Source organism: Anticarsia gemmatalis, chromosome 19 (genome assembly GCF_050436995.1).
Source record: "Anticarsia gemmatalis isolate Benzon Research Colony breed Stoneville strain chromosome 19, ilAntGemm2 primary, whole genome shotgun sequence".
Lineage (NCBI taxonomy): Eukaryota > Metazoa > Arthropoda > Insecta > Lepidoptera > Erebidae > Anticarsia > Anticarsia gemmatalis.
Window position 1 is genome coordinate 235,581 of NC_134763.1, and position 21,192 is coordinate 256,772.

Sequence of the window (21,192 nt, forward strand, 5' to 3'; positions counted from 1 at the left end):
TTATAATCTATTTTCATTGATTTAATAGACATGTAGGATTACATATACATATTTTATCTCATCATAAAACTATATTATATGCATTAATTTAATCAGCTAACGTGTTGCTAATAGTGATCAGTGAAGAGACAACGAATAAAGTAACCACCCTGTATCATTACACTTGTGCTTTTGGGACGAAAATACTTTATAAAACCTGCTTTATTTATGTATATTATTTTAGTAATGTTTTTCCGTATGTTTAACTGTTTTTTGTATATGTTTGTGGGTCCCAAAAGCCAGGTGTGTGTTGTACAAGAGGCTCAACAGTTCTCATAATCTCCGTGTTAGCTACATATATCAACACAAACTATAACGACGGCTGTGGCGATGTGATGTACACTTTATACGCAATACATATTAAAATCAGATCGACAACACACCAAAATTTCCACAAAACAATTTAGTTTTTCCCTTACAATTGCAGGGATTAAAGTTGATAAATAAACCAATAATAAAGCTTGAAAAATCCTTTTTTAAATGAATATAAATACGCGTAAATGTTAGCCAAAGATCTTACAATTAAGTGGGATTATAAAGCACCCGTCAGGACGACTGATTATTCGTTCAAGACCCGCCGCGGTCCTCGCGTCTATATACTTAAACATCTAAATATAAACTGCGTATTTCAAATACAAAGATCAACATACTGAGATACGGGTAAGGACACCATTTGTATTCCACCCTCCCTCCCGCGTTTAAATAGTGTCGTTACCCTTAAATAATAATATATGTGTAGAGATTCAATTCAAGTGTATCATCACATCACAACAACGCGCATACAATAAGTTCTCTGCTCACCTACATGTTGTACAAACTGGCAAGACAATAAATATGTATCCAACTAATAGACAACGAAATGAGGCTTACAGCCGTTTTGTACATATAATATACCATTCTTTGGCTATATAACATCTCTGGGAAGCGTAAAATATATTTCTTCATCTTTATAAGCATTCAAAAATTAGTTTTTAAAGTATAATTGTAGTTGTATTTGCGATATCTACTCGAATACACCGACGGTAAAGTAAATACTTAAATATATGGTGCACAAACTGTAATATTGAAAAAACTGTTAAGTTTAAAACGTGAACGAAATGTGTGAATCTTGTTTTGTAATAATACTGAGACGTCGGTGTACTTTTACATAGAGATATTAAGTACATAGTGATGTAGTAGATATTGCAAATACACGTATGAATAAAAACAATGCGCTATGTTTGACACAGTACATTATGTACTACTTACAATCACTGACTTGATGCTCGGAGCGTTCCTGTGGACTATGACCACAGACCATAGAGTCATGTATAGTCTACAGGAACGCCCCGACGTTATAAATAAATGTAAATAGACAATAAAAATAGTAAAAATAAAGAGAATACCGCGTGATATGTCAAGTTACAGCTAGCTTTAATGGCTTATGTTTACAAAATGGCATCGAACTTTGTTACCTATATCTTCGTTTCAGTGTTACTGGACAAAAGAGCGACTTTGCAGCTACCGCGCGCGCACACACAGACAATACTCACTCCACCGCTAGTCAAAACAGTTAATTTAAATACAATCTATATTAAGATATACTAATAAATATATAAAAAACTGGACGCAAATTAAAGTTACAGCTAAATGACGGCAACCATGAATTTGTTTTTGGACTTCATTCACAGCTACACGTTAAAAACATTAATTTTAATACATAAGTACATATTCAATTCGACAAATTTATAAATCAAAATTTTCAGCACAGTTACTAAACGTAATAAGCGACGTGATTTTAGTACGAATTATGAATTTCTCATCACACGTTCGCATTATAAAAAACATTTTATAAAATAAGTTTATGTAGCATGTTTCAGTAAACAAAACGCTACAAAAATTGTTTTAAAAAGGTTATAGTCGGGCCATTTTAAACGTGCGAAATAAGTCATGTCATTGTATCATAGTCTCTCGCACTTACACATTGTCACATTCCTATGATTCTTTTGATTATGACATAGTTCGCACGTTTGGAATAGCCTGACTATAATAGCTATGTTATATTACATAGTTAAGTTGCTACACACATATTCAGTTCGGCATTAATCGGTATTGCCGGACGGCCAACCGAATATGTGTGAAAGAATGTTCGGGAAAAATGTCGCTCGACATCGCCACGCCTGAATGTAGCAATGTTGAGCGGCATTTTTCCTGAAAATTCATATACACATATTCCGTTTTACCGCCCCAGTTGAGCCTATTAATGTCGAACCAAATATTTGCGTAGCAAACTTTATATGACAATGTAACATTATGAACGTGTTTCAACACAAGTTTCCCTTCACACTTTTAAATACATATAAATAATTTAAGTATTCAGTATTGTCTGTATGTACGACTATAAAACGCACCGTCCGACACGTCAAATCTAGCAATCTTGGACATTGAACAAGTGTAGTGCGTTTGTGCGATTGCGACAAGTCGTATGTAAAAGTCGTGCGATTGTGTCGGACGTCGCGTCAACGCGCGGCTCGCACTAAGCTGTAACAATAAGCTATTTATAACAGATGTTTTATTTGGTTCATTACAATCACTGGGTAATGCGCGAAACACCCATTATTTCGGTCAAAGCTGCTAACTGTTCTTTCGAATTATTACTGTGCGTACAATATGTTATACAACATGATATAAAACATTGTTCAACAACACAGCAATGTCAAGTTAAGTACCAGTTCCACGGCTTATGAATAAGTAATAGATAACTTATCAGCTTGATAGCTTGACAGCAAATTTATGAAAGTAACTGTCGAAGTTTCATTTGATAAACTATCTGATAGTTATCCAGAAGAGTTCTAACCCCCGGTTTCTGAGGTACATTTAGCGGTAGTTTATCTATTCAATAGCGTTTTTATTATACGAGTTTAAACGCTATTGAATTGATAAACTACAGATAAATGTACCTTAGAAACCGGGAGTAAATGTTATATAACATGTACGCAAATTTACAGTAGTATTCATTTATTATTTGTCTTTTTTGGTATTTTTGCGACATGTCTGGTAATTTCGCGCATTGTCCGGTGATTGTGAACTGTCACCTGTATAACACGAGGGTACTTTGGCACAGTCGGTGACAGACAGACAAATCAAGTAAGCGTTACGTCGAGGTATTCGAGTTCACCAAGATCAAACACAATGGAAGGCAAAATGTACTAGGATTTGTTAACAGAAATACCTGTACTTTAAATATACGATTACTAAGTAGCGCATATTTTTGTATAGATTTTGGTTATTTGCATGTTCTTATTAGACTATTCAGTTTCAACACAAAGTTGGGAAAATTGTTCGCATATGGATATCAATGAAAAGATTGAAAATGTGATTGTTGAAGAACAATGTAAAAAAAATTGTGAGGACATTATTGAAAATATAAATTTTTGTTTATCCTTCTTTCAAGTTAAACGGCTGAACCTATTTGGATTGAATTTTGCAAATGGAGAGTTTACAAACTGAAGGACGTAGATAAAAATCGGCAAGTGAAATAGGGGATGAAAACTATTCAGCTAGTGTTTTATAAGTATTTCTGTTAACAATCATCACAAGACGTACAAGGAAGAAATGTAAGAAATTTGAGGTTTGCTGTCACCATTGTTAAGTAAATTATTATTATGTATACTAGGATAAACAAACAATAATCTCATTTTTATTTAAATTATATCGCGTCTGACTTGATAACCACTGTCTCAAACATATTGTCATCTCTTTTAAATCGTTTGAATATGAACGAGATGGAGTTTTTTTATATGTATAAGACAGTGGTTGTGAAGACAGGCTCATATATCATATATGTATGTATAATGTAGGTATCGTGTGCGGGACTCTATATAAATAGCTTTTTAGTGCTTGTATGTATTTGTACATAACAAGTAACGACTGCGGACGCTCCACTACTATATTGTACTACTTTAATTAACAACTATTCATAATTTCTTTATATCTTTCAAAAAAACAATCGCATCGATAAAATAACGTGATCAACGTACGTGTATAAATTTTCAAAAAATTGAAAAATAATAAACTTTCAAAAAATGTATTCTTTTTTTTTTGTTTCACTTAATACATATATTATATTTTTTAATATTTTTATTTATTTATTTATTATATATTTTGTTAATTATGCTGTATTTTTCTGCGTAAGGTCGGAAATGAGAACACACGTGCGTTCAGAAATGAAACACTATATAACATAGCAACGTAATCACAGCTAAAGTTGATAAGGCGGGGTTCAGACAGTGAGACATACAAACATACATCACCACTAGACTGAACTCTGCCTAGAGCTTGGAGAAACTCATATGACTGCGATAACACTACACATTCACTTACATACATAAAAAAAATTAAACTCATGTCAAAATATAAAATCAAATTACAGCCACTATCAAGTAGCCAAGTCACAAGTAAAAAAATCATCAAAAAGAACAATATTTAGTAACAAAAGTAGGGATACTATCAAAGTACCATATAAACAAAAATACACAAGTACTAGAATGGTCTAAAGGCCCAACTCTTTCATTCCGGTAGGAGACTCTTTGCCTCTTTGAAGACTTCTTGCGACTTGTGAGACATAAGTGTTAGTGAGACATAAATCGGTTTATTTTTACTATAATGTATTAAATAGTATAGTAAGACAGTGTATGTATGTGTATCGCATGTCACATGATTATCTGTCAGCTGTTATGAATGGTAAGTACAAATACCGAGGCTGACGTCGCTACACAATGTCGCCTTGTCGCGCGTCTAACGACACTTACGTTATTAACAACGAATTTCTTCATTTGTAATTATTATTGAATCAGAGAGTGCAGTTGGTGCAAAATATCTACTTGTCTCTAACAAATAGATATTTTTTTATGTAATTCTGGCATTTTGTTTATTCGTGTCTGTCTCGAATTAAGTAAAGTTAAAATTAATTGCAACTTCTATTAATATTTTTATATGTTTTGTAACATACTGATATAGATAAAGTGTGTCATATATATTTTCAAATGACGTCAGATATTGCCACGAAATATATCTCTACATAATATAATGCCAATTACAAACACTATTTTTACATGTTATTGTATTTATATGTCAATGATCCAGATTTAGTAGTTTAAAATGTCTTTGTACCACAAACGACCATCAGTTTACAAACTGCACCTTGTATCATAAACAAACTAATAAACATATGTCATTTATAGAAGTTGCATTACATATAACATTACGTAAAATTAAAGTGTTGTTAAATGTCGTAGACACGCGACACGACGTACACACACACGCACACACACACGTACACGCACACACAGCGTACGAATAAAACCCCACGTAGTGAACAACACACAAGTATGAAATACGTAATAAATAAAGAAACGCCACGCACTGCGGCGCCGGCGCGATACCTCTAATCTATTACTATATTATATTAGTACGACTCACATCAAAAATTAATTCTTCCACATACATTTAACTTACTCGCTAGTAACAGAGAAACGTACATAATTATTACATATACATATATATTTATATTTATCACCGCGTCGATGACTGTGCACAGTTGAATGATACTCTGCAAGACGCGTCGGGGCCTCGTCTCATGTCGTCGATATCTGTCTGATTAGTTCCAGATAGTTTAGTGGTGTGACGTCATCAAACAGGCCCCCAACGTCCGCTCCGGTAACAGTTAAGGTCCCGACGACTGTCCGCGAGGAGGTCGTCACTTAACTTTTATTAGGCGATAAGCAGTTGCAGAGTTTCACACATTCAACTTTTACATCCAACGGTTACTATAGATTCGTGAGAATTTATCTAGTGCACGTTTAAACTTAACCTCTATTTAGAACACAACAATTATTATAATGGACTTTTAAATAAATAAATATCGTCCGAATATATTATATCGGTAACACTAGATTGCACAAAATAAGTGACAACACTCTGTAAATTCTCACTAACCACTAAATAAAATGGCCACGTAAATAATAACGTCAACAAGATCAACTAAGCGTTACACAGTATATAATATATATTATGTATATAAGTGCGGTCTAACTCCGCTACACACTTAGCACTCGCGCACCCAACAACTAAACCACTGAAAATATATAACATGTCAATAAAAAAACGAACAATATTATGCCAATAATAACGTTTTTCAATACGGGAACACGTACAGAGATTTATAATTTAATATATTTATATTATTTTTTTCATTATAATATTATACACTAACAACTACATAAAGCATTACATTTTGTGCATTGATCTCTGCGCTTGCCCCCCCTCGCCCCCCACTCCTCCCGCCGTCATACACAAAACAACTATAATAATATATGTAATAACATTATAACTTAAAGTTATTATTAATTTAGACTATTAAACTTAAACCTTTGGTATTACATCGATAATTAAACTAATTAAATAATACTTAAAATCAGAATACTGTCGCGATGCGAGACAGACAAAACCACGCGCACCTAGCTCACGTCACTGCGATGACGTAATAACAACCTCACTCCAACATACCTTTTTATATATTTCTTCTATGACCGCAGGTGACGTAAGCTATGTGTGTTTGAGGTTAAAAAAATACGTGATGTATAAAAATTGTTTTTGTGTCTGTGAATCTGTATGGTATATCATTATAATGTGTAGTCGCGCGTGCGAATAGATCGTGACTATAAACACAGACAACAAATAACACGGTACTCATAGTACGAGACAATATATAACATTACTTCATATAAAATAATAAAAGATCTAACAAAATATTATTACGTAAAGAATCTCAACTAAATGGTAAAAGCGCGCGTCACACTCGCACGTAAACTTAACTCACAATATATAAAATGTACGTATATGAGGACTGTGATGTATAAAATACACGTTTATTCTTCAAAACACATTATTTCTTTCTAAACTAATAGCCAAATGATTCAATCTTATGTTTGACTAGAGTCTCATTGAACTAACTACGCGTTAAGTTTACGCAGGAAGGTGACGCTCGCGTAAATACTGCATGATCTCATCGTCTGAGTATTGGAAATGGTTCGCTTTACATCGCGGGACTAGAAGCGACTCTGTATAGGAACGCTATCTTAATATAGCACTGGCGTGTAAATAATTATTTATACGTGTATAAGGAAATCTGATATATCATCCGTCACATCGGGCGCGATTCGTCCGCTAAAAAAATATTTTTACCGACCAACATATAGACACCAAATCGTTTAGAAAAACATCGAGTCGAATAAATTCAAAAGCACCGTTTGCTAGGTACGTCGTCACGCTCCCCACAGTCGCACGGCGCACACACACACGCGCACACACACGTACACACACGCACGCACACACGCACGCTACTAACGAATGGGGTTTACTGAGTGGCGGCGGCGCGGCGTGCTGGCGCCCGCGCTACCTCATGTATGCAATGTTCCATATTTACAACAATACAATCATTGCTTTCGACTTTCAAAAACATGGAAAATATCTTCATTCGTCAACGAGCTGAGTCTGTCGACTACGGACAGCCACGTTCAATGTTCATCTCTCCGTGGCCGACAGACTGTAATATTTTATATATGTATATATCTTTTGTCGTGTTATTTAAATAAACGGGTGAGCGATCGTAGAAAATAACTTGAAAACTCTCGATCTCGAATACCCACAGCATTATTCTCAATCTCTCAGAACTGAATCTATTCAGATGCATACAACGACTGTATAGATACGAACGTCGTCGAGGTCTGAGTGAACCCTATGAAGTCATCTGTCTGCAGTGAGCCCGGATACAACACACATTTAACTCTATAGAGCGACCACGCGACAGGGCTGATGGGCTCACTAATTACTTACAATATTTTATACTATATATAGTAGTTTCTTTTACATATTACCGGGGGTGTAGGGTCGTGTATACGCGTCTGAAACCCGTAGCGATTGATGCCCAACATTAATAATGTTCAACATCAATCGCTCGTAGACCTCCTATGATACAAAATATACTTCTATCAGTATTTTATTGTATTTTAATTATAGCTATCGTACCATTATCTTGTAAAATTTACCGGTAGTTTGTAGATTTATGTTATAGATTTCAAGGTCCACACTAAAATGGTCCTTGAAATTAATAATTTGTTATTAAAAGTTATTTTGTATCATAGAAGGTCGTGACACCGCTACGATCGCTCCGAACTTCATAAGTTTTTTTTTAGTTTTTGGCAACGTGTGCACGTCCACAAGCCACTATATTGAAAATAAATTAAATTAGTGGACTCGCGGCGCACGGCGATACTTAGATACATTATATAATATAAGTCCCGGGACCCGAGGTAGGCGACGGGGCGCGCGGCCCCACCGCCTACCACCAACAGGTAGTTGATACGTCCCGCATGTCTAGTGACTATAAAGTTATACGCATCTTAATGTTTGAAAGATGATAGTTTTACAACTAGCTATACTAATCGGCCGCTGTATAGATAGATAGAGTAAATAAATGTACAGTGTCGCTCATAAATGCGTGGAGGCGGTGCACCCGTGAACGATTGTACGCAATACATGAAAGTGTCGCGGAGTTCGCTCAGCGTCGGTCCAAGTGTGAGTGTGTGTGTCTGTTTGTGTGTGTGTCTGTGTGTGTGACTGTGTGTGTATGAGTGTGTGTGGGTGTGTGTGTGTTCAGGCCTGCGGCGGCTTGTCGTGCGGCGGCAGCGGGTTGAAGTCCTTGTTCACGAATGAGAACCCGCGGAATTCCTCCTGCAATATCAAAATAGAGTATAAGTATTATAGTGTATAAGTGGCAAATAAATATTTCTCCAAAACTCGTAATCAACTAGCTTAGGAAAAACAATATTAAAATAATGTTTGCGGACAAACTGTTTGCTGTTGAATAAATAAAATTTGTCAATAGGGTGAACAGAAACGTCAATAGTTGTGTAATGTAGTGTTTGGTTGCACGTACCTGGTTGATGGCTCGCACGACGTCGTTGGGAACGGGGGTGAGTACTGGCTCCTCTTTGGTGAATTCTGCGTCGAAGTTCGCCGCTTCGCGCTTACTCTTCTGTAATACACATGATAAACATACTGTGTTAGTTTACAGTTTTTTTTTTGTAATTTTAACCTGGGTTAAATTTAATTGTAATTTACAAGTACGAAATTATTTTCAAAGAAACGTATATTAATTTTTTGGCACATATTTTTTTGTGCGCATGTTACGAAAATACATAATTACATACCACGACTTGCGTAAAGGGAAACAGGAGAGGGAATAGAGGAGGGGAATAGAGGAGAGGCTCGCAGTGGACATTAAAGAAAGTAAAGAAAAATGTATATGGTACCACTTTAGGTCGGAAGGGCGGGCGCAGGCGGCGCGCCGTGAGCGCGTCCCAGTCCACGTCGCGGAAGAACACGTGCGCGCGGATGCCGCCCGCGCCGCCCAGCACGCCCAGCCGCCGGGACGGGTTCTTCGTCATGAAGCCTGCACACAACATGTTACTTAACACTTACTATATCTACCCATACAATGTATACGGCTTTTCATCCAAAGGTAGATGTAGGTAGAGGTATGAATTACACCCACCTTTCACCATTGACAATGATAAACTCATGAAATTGGGAGCAAGGCTATTGCCTTATACCGGGTTTGTTATCGAACACCGGACTACTAGTAAGAAATATTCCGATGTAAATCAGCAAACACCAATAGCACTTTGCGTGATTCGAGATTAAAACTCAAAACACGTACGTATTTGCTCAGACCACTGAGGCAAATTATCATAACGAATTGAAAAGTAAAATGCGGTCGCACCCTTGAGTATGGAGACGGCCTCCTTGCTGAGCCACACGGGGTACAGCACGTCGTCGTGCAGGATGCTCTCGAACAGGTCGTCCTCGTTGTCGGCCTCGAAGGGCGGCTGCCCCGCCAGCATCTCGTACAGCAGCACGCCCAGCGCCCACCAGTCCACCGACGGCCCGTACTCCAGCTCTTGCAGGATCTAACACACACGTTATATACAACTACTGAACAATCTGAGGTCGGAATTACAAAATCTGTCTTCTGCATTCAAACAATGTCTATCGCAGATTATAAACAGTAAGCTAATCAGTGTGACAGGTATTAATAGTTTAATAAATGATGACTTATTTGAAACGCATTAACATTTGGTAAAGGTAATTAGACTGCCTCCGTGGCGCAGTGGTTTAGGTCACCACGCCGATACCACTGCATCGGGAGGTCGTGGGTTCGATTCCCACACGGAGCAATTATTTGTGCGATCCACAAATAATTGTTTCGGGTCTGGTTGTGCTTTGTGTCCGTTGTTTGTATGTTTGTAAAAGTCCCCGCGACACAAGAGCAATTCTTAGTGCGGGAGTTGTATTTAAAAAAAAACAAAAAATTGCACCCGAACTCGGTGTAAACTATAAATAGCTGGGACATTACGTAACTTTTCATCAGATATTTTCTTTGTAATTTATGTTTTAGTAAAAGAAAATAAAATACATAATCCCGAATACCTATCAGTTATTAATAAGTACATACCTCAGGTGCGATATAGTCCGGCGTCCCGCAGAACGTGGTGGTAGTCGCTCCGTCTGAAACAATAACAACTCATGTCAAATACAACACCATGTCAAAAGCATTTTGTATGCTTATCTACGTATCCACTTATTAACATATGCACCCACATACATATACGTGGTCGTAATTAAGTTCATACTAGTGGAGTACTTGAGTGGGTTAAAAATGTTTCTTTTATTTTTTTCACTGATACCCTCAAAGACCACACAATAGCCTTATTGATTGTGACGTCATATACCAATATTTTTATACTATAAACTGTTTTTGAAGAGTAAAAAGTAGCTTATTGAACTAGTCAATCAAGTACTCAATTTTTACGAATTTGTGTGTGCACAATGTATGTGTTATAATTTGCTGACAACAATTTCGCGAAACGAGAGAATATTATTTCCATTCACTTTAGCCCACCACCGAACACAACAAAAATGTCAATAAACAAGAATGACCGTCGTAAACACGTGCGTTCATTAGGGTCCGAATATGTGTGAATAAAAAAGTGTATGTATGTGTGTGTGTGTTGCCCTCAGATAGCTTCATATCATTCTTAGGGCACCTCTGCCCGGCACGTTCACCGACGAGCATCGCGCCGGGCAGTCCCCCTCGAGAGGCTAGCCGTTCATCACTGGACAGTGCACGTGTGTAGTGTGACACAACTAGTGTAAGGGAACCGGTTGTATTGTTCCTTAACACAAAGGCAATGTGATCGTGCCGCGGCCGAGGCCTTGCTGTGAACTTCCGAACTTTGTACTTGTCGTAATCGCCGTGCAAACTCTGATTGCGCGATTCAGGATTCTTGATTTTGTGATGGTAGATGGCGTTACTTTCGTCTCTTGGGTTGAAGCTTTACGGTTGTCTGTTTAAATTTTGGGCGATAGATGGCGCTGTTGTTACAGCGTTAACGTAAAGGACGCTATTTATCGTATGTTTTATGAAAATATACGATTTTTATGAAATTATATTAACAGTGATAGCCGAGTGGTATAAGTTGACACCTCCCACGCAAGTGGTTGCAGGTTCGAACCCAAGGCAACACACCAATGACTTTTCGAAGTTATGTGTGTATTAGAAATAATTGTCACATGCTCCAACGGTGAAGGAAAACATCGTGAGGAAACCTTGCATGCCTAAAATTTGTTTAATACATTTATTGAGGGCATGCAAAGTCCCCAACCCGCACTTGGCCAGCGTGGTGGACTCAAGGCCTAACCCCTCCCTCATTACGGGAGGAGACCCTTGCCCAGCAGTGGGACAGTAACGGGTTAAATTTATATTTATATATTTATATATTAACAGTATTTTTTTTCTTTACCAGATAATATTATTTGAGTAATAACTAACACGTTTTTGAACCGATTCTTCGTAAATTATGTATTGAGTTAAAATTATTAGCTGAAAAAAAATGAGCGAGCGTGACAAAAACAATCAGTGTCAAAGAAATTTACTAGCTAACCGTTGATTAACATGATTAGAGAAACAATCTTGACATTTGGAAAAATACCTTCTAAAACCGCTTAAAAAATTAAAATAGAAGGTGTAACATACCGAGTATCCCTTCCTTGCACATGCCGAAGTCAGCGAGCTTGCAGTGTCCGTCGCTGTCGAGCAGGATGTTGTCCAGCTTCAGGTCGCGGTAGATGACGCCGTGCGAGTGCAGGAACTGCAGCGCCAGGGTCACCTCCGCCGCGTAGAACCTATACACATTATATGAAGAGTTTAGTATAGAATTATGTGAAGGGTTGTGTGATCAAAACTTTTAAACTTTCGCGTTGCATGTTTAGTACCTATCCATGTAGTAGGATAGGGATAATAACACGCATTTGCTTTTGGAGTGTCACCTGCGTCGAAACGTCAGTCTTTCTAAGATGAAATGTGTCGTCACGTTAAAAGGTTTATTGTGAGTTAAAATATTCTCACAATGGTACTCATACGAATCGATGAGTAACCAAATGAAATTTATGTGATCCGAAATTGTCGTATCAGTTTTGTTTTAACAATACTTTCCAATTGATGACCATCTAAGGACATAGCTAAAGGTTTTTTAGGGAAAATCGAGACAAGCATTTAGCATTAAAGAAGGCATGTTAGTAGGGGTACTGACCGTGCCCGTGGCTCGTCGAACTTGCGCGCGCGCTGTATCTGGAACATGAGGTCGCCGCCGTCCACGTACTCCATGACGAAGAACAGGCGGTCGCGCGTCTGGAAGGCGGAGTGCAGCGCCGTGAGGAAGGGGTGGCGCGCCGCCAGCGCCAGCACGCGCCGCTCCGTCAGCGTGCACTCCACGTCGTCGTCCTGGATGATGGCGTCCTTCTTCAGCACCTTCACCGCGTACACCTGCACAACACGCGGTCACGTGTTACATCAGCAAGCGGCATAAAACGCGGAGCAGAGAAAATATTACATCAATTCTGGAAAATTCTAGTGCTGCAAGGCTTTTATCAAGATATTCTTTTAACCTATAATGAACTACAATATATAAAACTTTGACAAATAATTAATAAAGTCCTATTACCAACAAAAGATCCTCAATGTTATACACTACAATCACGTCTAAGGTATCGTGATTAAACGCCACTTACCTCATCGGTGCCCTTCTTCTCAGCCAGCATGACCTTCCCGAAGGAGCCCTTGCCCAGCACCTTGATGAAGTGGAAGTCGTCCAGCGACACCTTGTCCTGGCCGCCCGCGCCCACCTCGCCGCCTGCACACACACACACACACTCACGTCAGTGTCCACACGACACCGTGCGACCACAACCAGAACCACGGAAGCCGAGAAAAAGTTGTGAAACTGTTTGGCAATAGTGTATTAATATAGGCAACCACCAGATTTGAATGCATGCGTGCATTGCTCAGCTTATAGAGTGATATTAAGTGAATAGTCTTCACCAAGTAGTTAAGGATTGCCATAACCTAGAAGACCGGACGTAAGTTTGGATCTTCCAACAATAGTTGAATCTTTTTACTACATTTGATTGTTGTTGTAATACCTTTATGCTGAAGATAAATAAGATATTTAAAAATGAAAAAATATTTATTACTTCTTAAAGGATTCTATATAATGATTGTGGTTGGAGCCTCCCTCTCCCTCTCTTCATTGGATATTCTTACATAATTTGTTTTGTTACATAGGACCACATTGGTCCTATATTTTAATTTCTGCTCTAGGGAATTCCCACAATCGATTATCCTCGTATTTCGCAATTAAACGTGTAATTATCGAGATATAATTCAAACATATGAAGTAGACTTGGACGTCAAGGTGTAAATGGAAGCAGAAATCACATTTAGACATCCATTTTTCAATTGGTTTATTTTCAACTACCTAACTTTTGAAAGATTAAGAAAAGGTGTAACAAGACATAGGTAGTGTAAGTTTAGTGCTCATAGCCATCACCATAGAAATTGATAATACCATACATAATATGCAATAGCCACACATTATATTAGTTTCAGCAATTAGCCACTTAGAAAAAAGCTTATTTTAAACTGTTTAGGTGCCATTAACAATAGCAAGTAGAAGTAAAAGTAATGAACCGTTTTAGAATTTAAAGAGTCTACTTTTGCTGTATTCCTGAATCATATCTATTAATTACTTATCGGCTATCGATAAACTGATGATAACTTGTAAACTTCATAGCTATTTAAGTTTTACTCCAAACTATGCATAAGATGTTATAAGACGCAAAAAAATACCTATTTGATATTTCTAATCATAATATTTTGCTATTTTTAATGCTTAGCTTAGCATCAGAATCCTATTATCACATTCTTAAATAGAGATAGCTTCAAACATTCTGTAAGATTTTAGTAAAGCTAAAGATTTTTCTTATAGCATGAGCACAACATCTAATACTCTTTAGTCCACCATACTTACCACATCGTGTAAACAAGTCGATAACACGGTAACTACACAAAGCACATAGAACAACATAACACCACCAAGCTAAGCGTCCCAATATTATAACCACAGTATGTCGGTAAACGCTGAGGTAACTTTATACGGACGATTTTAAAGCGATGTTTATACGCAAACACGATGTGTAAAGAATAATGTAACAATAATTATAGATTGACAATGGTCTGTTTTATTTGAATTCGGGTGTAGTTTGTCAGCGCAGCCGTGAATTACAAAGTTGACTGATGCTGTGTAATGTATCAGTGTATGCCTTATACCAACAACACAAGAACATTCAAATAAGATCCTGTGTAACCACTTTGTCTGTAAACTAAACTGTATGTTGGCATAAAACTTTCTCATAGATAATGCTAATTCATTTTCTTTATCTTAAAAATAAGATTATGAAAAAAATTGTAATCAGTTGCGTATAAACATCTCATGTGCAACGTGCACGTGTACGTATAAAGCCACCTCACACTGTAGTAGCGAAGCGTACAAAATGAAGCCACCTTCGTAGCACGTGAATATGTCCTGCAGCTCGTCCCAATCCGAGCGCCACGGCGTCTGCTGGACACCTAGCGAGGCGCGACAGAACAAACAAAACATAACTAAATGTTACAAAATGGAGGGGTTGTGTGGACGTGCTCTTATATCAAAGTACATCGTAAAATTTAATATTTGAAATAAGTAGTTTTGAAAAAGGTTCATGTCTCGCAAGACGTATGTAATTGTCCCCACTTTGAAATTGTTTATTTAATTAATTTAAGTTAATGAACAGATTAAACAGATTGTTATAGTTGAATAACATTATAACTTCGATATGAGAGCACTTGTGTATAGAAAAAAAAATGTTGTGTCTTTATTTATGTTGATTCTAAAAATGAAGACTAGTACACTTTTTTACTACTTCAAAATTTTAATCATTCATTTTTTACATTTGACTTGAATAAATTATGTATTTCAAATAGATCTTTATAATGAAACATTCGGTTTCCTAATCAAAATATTACAAGTCTTTTCAAAAATGCCCCCGGCATCGGAATTACTCCTAGACCTGGCTTGTGTTTGCGTTGAAAGTTAAAGTGGCTATTAACATTTTTTTCTGCTTTTATCATCATTTGCAGTTCAATTGAATTTTATCATTTCTCTATATGGTAGTGTATGTGTAAAAAACCAAAACAAAAAACTAATGTATGAATGATCTCTACGGCATCGTTGTTTCATATTGTCCACAAACATAATTGAAACAACTAAAAAATAAACAAAACGTTTATTGAAAACAAAAAGATAATAAAATATAAAATTATAATAACATATAAAAGTATAAATGTAAGCAAATACTCTATGGTAATAGTGACTACACACAAAGCGATATACGACATAGCAGATAACACTCCGGACATATCCATAGACTAGAGCTAGTCTTTGAACTAACTAGCACAAACAGTAAGTCTGTAAATATGTACGGAGAATAATACGCACGCACGTATACGTATACGTACGTTACTACAGCGTGTATACAATATTTATTTCTAAAATCACTCAGTAATTATAAATTAACTGTTTGACAGACTTAAAAAAACGGGTAAAGTTACCCTTATCTGGAAATATATAAGATTTTTGGCACTTTTAACACTGAATGGGTATCAAATACCGAATTTTGACTAGCTTGCAGTATCTAGTTAAATAGCATAGCTTAGAATTCCCACATAAAAACTATTTTTTTTATAAAAAATATTGCACATTTCGTATAAAATACTGTACTATTTTATAATACTTTTATTAAAATTTCTATTCTATAGTAAATATCACAATACTGACTATGTTATATGCCACAATAAATCTATACTAATATTATAAAGCTGAAGAGTTTGTTTGTTTGTTTGTTTGTTTGTTTGTTTGAACGCGCTAATCTCAGGAACTACTGGTCCGATTTGAAAAATTCTTTCACTGTTAGATAGTCCATTTATCGAGGAAGGTTATAGGCTATACATCATCACGCTACTACCAATAGGAGCAGAGTACCAGTGAAAAATTTTACAAAAACGGGGAAAATTTTGACCCATTCTCTCTCATGTGACGCAAGCGAAGTTGCGCGGGTCAGCTAGTTGTTTATATATTGTATACACACTGCTAGGTAACGATCACAAAAGCCTATGGCACACAGCTACAAACATCAATATACTTAGACTAACATATTGCACTTAATATTGTACTATATAGCAACCAGTTAATATTATTGTCATATATTCTTATTTAACTATATTATTATACTCGTTAATAATCAATTCGGTAAACAAAGAACTATTCTAAAATCAACCCCAAAACTTGAGTCATAAAATATCTACAGTCTTACTAATAAACATCTTGTAAACTCTGATTATTTTAACGGTGTTTTTTTTCAAATAGCATATGAGTAGAAATATAACTATACTATATTTTTACGACTTTAAATTACCACTTGCTCTAACAGTGAAGAAAAACATCTTGATGAAACCTTGCATGCATAAAATTTGTTTAATACATTTATTGAGGGCATGCAAAGTCCCCAACCCACACTTGGCCAGCGTGGTGGACTATTCGCTCCCACGTTCGGAGGAGACCCTTGCCTAGAAGTGGGACAGTTAGGGGCTAAAAAGGAGACAACTCCAAGAAGACACCGTATAACTAATTAGAGCTTACACGGCGTTTATTAGTAAGTTAAGTGTTAGATATTTTTGACACGAACTTTAATATTTCACTGGTAGTTAAACTTTACTAATTAGCTTTAGTATCGTCTGACTTATATTTATAAGTCGCACGTACACTTACGTGTATCGTACAAACGAACACAATCCCCCCCCCCCCCCCTAAAAATCACCTGACAACAAATGTTCTCTGTACTAACTTGTCATGAATAACTCGAATCAAAAGGTTAAAATAAATAGAAGAAACAACAGAGCCCCCTTACTGATGTAATACCGTTAATAAGGCACTATTCGTCAATGTAGAGCCAGGGCTCGGGACAGAGGGAGCAGTTACCTTTGTCGTCGTGCTTGTCGTCCTTGGCGTCCGCGTCGCCGCCGCCCGCCAGCTCCGCCGCGCCCTCCAGCAGCGGCGCGTTCAGGTACTGCCAATATACACAAACACTTAGATAAAACATTAAAAGTACATACACAAATACTTAGTAGATTTGCTTAAAAAAATAGTAGATTTCCCCTTTATGATTCACAACGGTACAATTTTACTGTATGTGTACTGTGTTAATCGTTGAATTTTACTAATGTTTTCATACACAAAAATATGTTTAATATATGTATCATTGTAAAGACATCATTGCTCAAGGTTGTATAATTATTTAATGGCGACTTCTCAATATATTCTCCAAACCACTAATATATACAAGAACGTAGGAAAAGTGCTGGATCCGTATAAGAAACAAGTAGCAATCAGCACCGGAATAGGAAGACTGGAATGGAACAAATTTCAAGTACTCTGAATAAGCGAATTCGATAGATTCAAGAGTCTGCCTATCCAACAGTTGTTTAAGTTGGCATCATTGTTGTAAAACCGTTAACCAAGGGGTAGTGTGTGACGTAGGGGTATATGTTTGAATGTACCTTGGATGCTCTGGGTCGTGGGTTCTTGTCGGGCGAGATGCCCATCTCGTTGAGTATCTCCGCCATCGCCTTGGTGTTGATGCCGCAGTTGTTCGCCACGTTCTTGTGACACCGCTTGTGCACGTTCATCGAACATACTGCAATATTATAACACCCATATGTTAGTTTTATGTTCTTCTACTTTTGTACATTCAACGATTTTAAACTCTCACGACTTTTTATGATACTTGTTAGCCACATCAGTCAGCTCGTAACTACGGTCGATGCATTCGATTAAACTTTCGGGTAAACAAACAAGGTATCCTAACCTTTAATTTTCAATCGCGTTTAAGACTTTGCATTATAATATTACTGTATAAATAAGAAGTTTTTAAACTTTTTTATCTCTAAGCGTAATTCGAGAGTTTACTTAAGATCGAGACGTTTATTTAATGAAGAAACACTTTTAACTATTATTTGAAGGTGAAGGTATCATTACAAAAATTTTGTGACAGCGCCATTCCCACGATTCTGAAATTCTTCCAAAGCCATTCTGAAAAATTCATTCAATAAAGCAGTTCCTTTTCGTTTCACGTTTATGCATGGTATTTCGCATTAGTATGTGTATGTATGGTGTAATGTAGTACTGTACCTTCGCACTGCAAGCCCTGCTTGATGAGTCCGTAGAGCAGCGAGCCGCAGTGGTCGCAGAAGGTGAAGCGCTTGTAGGAGTGCACCACGAAGCGGTGCGGCACGTTCACGTTGAAGCGCTGCCCGCCCGACACGCCCACCCCGCTCTGTTGCTGCACCGACACAAACAAACATGCATGTTAGTATAACTATAGAAATATCTGCTCATTTTAACATTTTAACATTTTAATACCACCCACATTTTTTATGCTAAAACATCATGGGTGTTATACTAAAGTGTAGGCATGAAATACACAGGTTTAGCTATATACCGAGCTCGTTACCAAACTCCGGGCTACTCAGAGCCCAATACCGGGGAATCGAATCCCTGTTTGGTGCACAGTAGCAAAAACACTAAGTATAGGTAAGTCCTTTCGCACACAACGCAACATAAAATTGCGATGTCCCACGACTTATTTGAAGCGACATATGACTTTCCGACAAAACCGTGGGTTATCGGCGACGTTGAAAAGGAAACCCGTACCACAAAAAATTGCATCACGGAATTTGCCGATTTCCTTGTCGCGAGTTTGCATTACGACGATTTTTGTGTAGAACCTTTCTGTACGACTCGGAAATCGAACCTGAGATCTTATGATAGCGTAAATCATAATTACGTAACCGCCACAAATAGTGATCTGTAGTGTTTAACGTGTCTTTGTCTCACCTAGTTGAGAGCACAAGTAATGAATAACCGTGACGGTATGACAATTGACGTGGATTGCGTGTAACTAGTGTAACTGGTAGTAACGACGTCGCCTACTTGTGTCCTCTGAGTTAAACTATATTATGTCATCGGCTAACTACGCTCTTGAATACTCGTTTAAATGTTATTTGACATTGATTGATTTGAAGCATTTTTTTCAGTTAGTAGTATTTAATGTGTTTACAAAGTGAAACTTTCGAGTTATGAATCGATTTTTTTTTCAAGATAGTGAATTCATAAAAGACCCTGATGGCGCGTTATCGTTCCGCCATTGTTGCGAATTGTATAAGTGTTTCACGTTTCGTGGAAAACTCTAAACTAAGTAATAAATAGATTTTCACCAACGAATAAAGTAACTCACGTAAAGGAATTAATGTACACAATCAAATAAGATTTTGTAAAAATTGCTGAAATATGATGATAAACGCACTACGAATTAGGCCCAACGACGTCAGTCTCTTTACTTAGTATCTAGATAATAAGTAAATATTATTAATATGATGTGTTACCTTGCTGGCCTCCTCCTTCATGCCGGGACACTTGGTGACCACGGACGAGTGACAACGTTTGTGTACCACGCACGTGCACACTGCAACACACAACAGTATGTTATTGCTATGTCTGGCTATTCAATACGAAATGATGCTTGCTAGTGATAAAATGTATGGTGCTTACCTTGGCATTGGTAACCTTGTTTACCCAAACCCCTGAAACAGACAAAACATATTACAATTTTTACTAATTTAGAGAAAATCAGGTGGATTAATTTGCAACGTTCTCGAAGTTACTACATTTATACTGGGCTAGGACAGTACGCCAATTTCCTTACGCTTTAGTCTACGGCTGTAATATAGAAGAGGACGAGGTAACGAAACGATGTCCAAAGGAAAATCTCTCAATGGGAATGCTTTAGAATATAGCAGAGGTAAATACGACTAGACGCTAAGTCTACTGCTGGAGTCTTACTGCGCGCGCACCTTGCAATCTGGCAAATGTTTGGTGGTACCATTAATATTTTCTGGGACGTTTTAATGGTCACTATTGGCCAATAACGTCATGTCAGTCAGGTGCCGCGTAGGTAGTTCCACTGCCTTAGGACTGCGCCGTGACGTTTGACGGTTTTCCAAACCTACTGTTGCATAGTTTAAAGGTTTCCCCCAAACCTTTTCCATTGCTCTCGTTCAACTATTTGTTTTTTAAAGTAAACTAAGTGAAGTGTATTAGGTACCAGATGAACTCGCGGCAGTGGCTGCAGAAGGTGGGCTGGCGCAGGAAGGTGGCCATGAACTTGTGTCCGTTGACCTGGTGCACGCGGCGCCGCATGGCCCCGCGGCGCCGCGCGAAGCCCGCGCCCTCCTTGAACTCGCGCCCCGCGCCCGCCGCCCCGCCGCCGCCGCCGCGCGGCGCCTCCACGCCCGCTGCACCACATCGACAACACCGTTACACCCTTCAGTGGTACGTCCTATTCACAGCACTCAAACTTACTTCCAATTCAGTAATTGCAACTTACTTTGAGTGCCGCAGTTTCTGGTTATTTTGAAACTATGGATCAGTATCAACTTTAAAGTAACATTCTACAGAAGTTGTTTTTTCTACCAACAATGAGAAAGTAACTGAAAAGTCAAACTGTCGCGATTAACGACTTTTCTGGGCTTTTAGGCTAGTGTAAGAACTTTGTTATAAACCA

General features: G+C 37.6%; 1 protein-coding gene across 3 annotated transcripts in view; it reads right to left on the minus strand.

Moving 5' to 3' along the window:
• Positions 1–21,192, minus strand: part of Pkc98E (Protein kinase C) — a 27,632-nt gene continuing 6,440 nt past the window's right edge. For 2 of the 3 annotated variants that reach the window (XM_076126658.1, XM_076126660.1), the window contains 15 exons: positions 20,734–20,923; positions 20,181–20,212; positions 20,015–20,094; positions 18,762–18,912; positions 18,131–18,267; positions 17,553–17,640; positions 15,041–15,106; positions 13,210–13,331; positions 12,732–12,964; positions 12,176–12,324; positions 10,595–10,647; positions 9,863–10,049; positions 9,393–9,532; positions 9,017–9,115; positions 1–8,811 (listed from right to left, as the gene is read on the minus strand). In XM_076126658.1, the coding sequence (XP_075982773.1) occupies positions 8,734–8,811; positions 9,017–9,115; positions 9,393–9,532; positions 9,863–10,049; positions 10,595–10,647; positions 12,176–12,324; positions 12,732–12,964; positions 13,210–13,331; positions 15,041–15,106; positions 17,553–17,640; positions 18,131–18,267; positions 18,762–18,912; positions 20,015–20,094; positions 20,181–20,212; positions 20,734–20,923 (1,805 nt within the window). In that variant the 3' untranslated portion in view covers positions 1–8,733. The remainder of the gene's footprint in view (positions 8,812–9,016; positions 9,116–9,392; positions 9,533–9,862; positions 10,050–10,594; positions 10,648–12,175; positions 12,325–12,731; positions 12,965–13,209; positions 13,332–15,040; positions 15,107–17,552; positions 17,641–18,130; positions 18,268–18,761; positions 18,913–20,014; positions 20,095–20,180; positions 20,213–20,733; positions 20,924–21,192) is intronic. The other variant, XM_076126659.1, reaches the window with a different exon arrangement.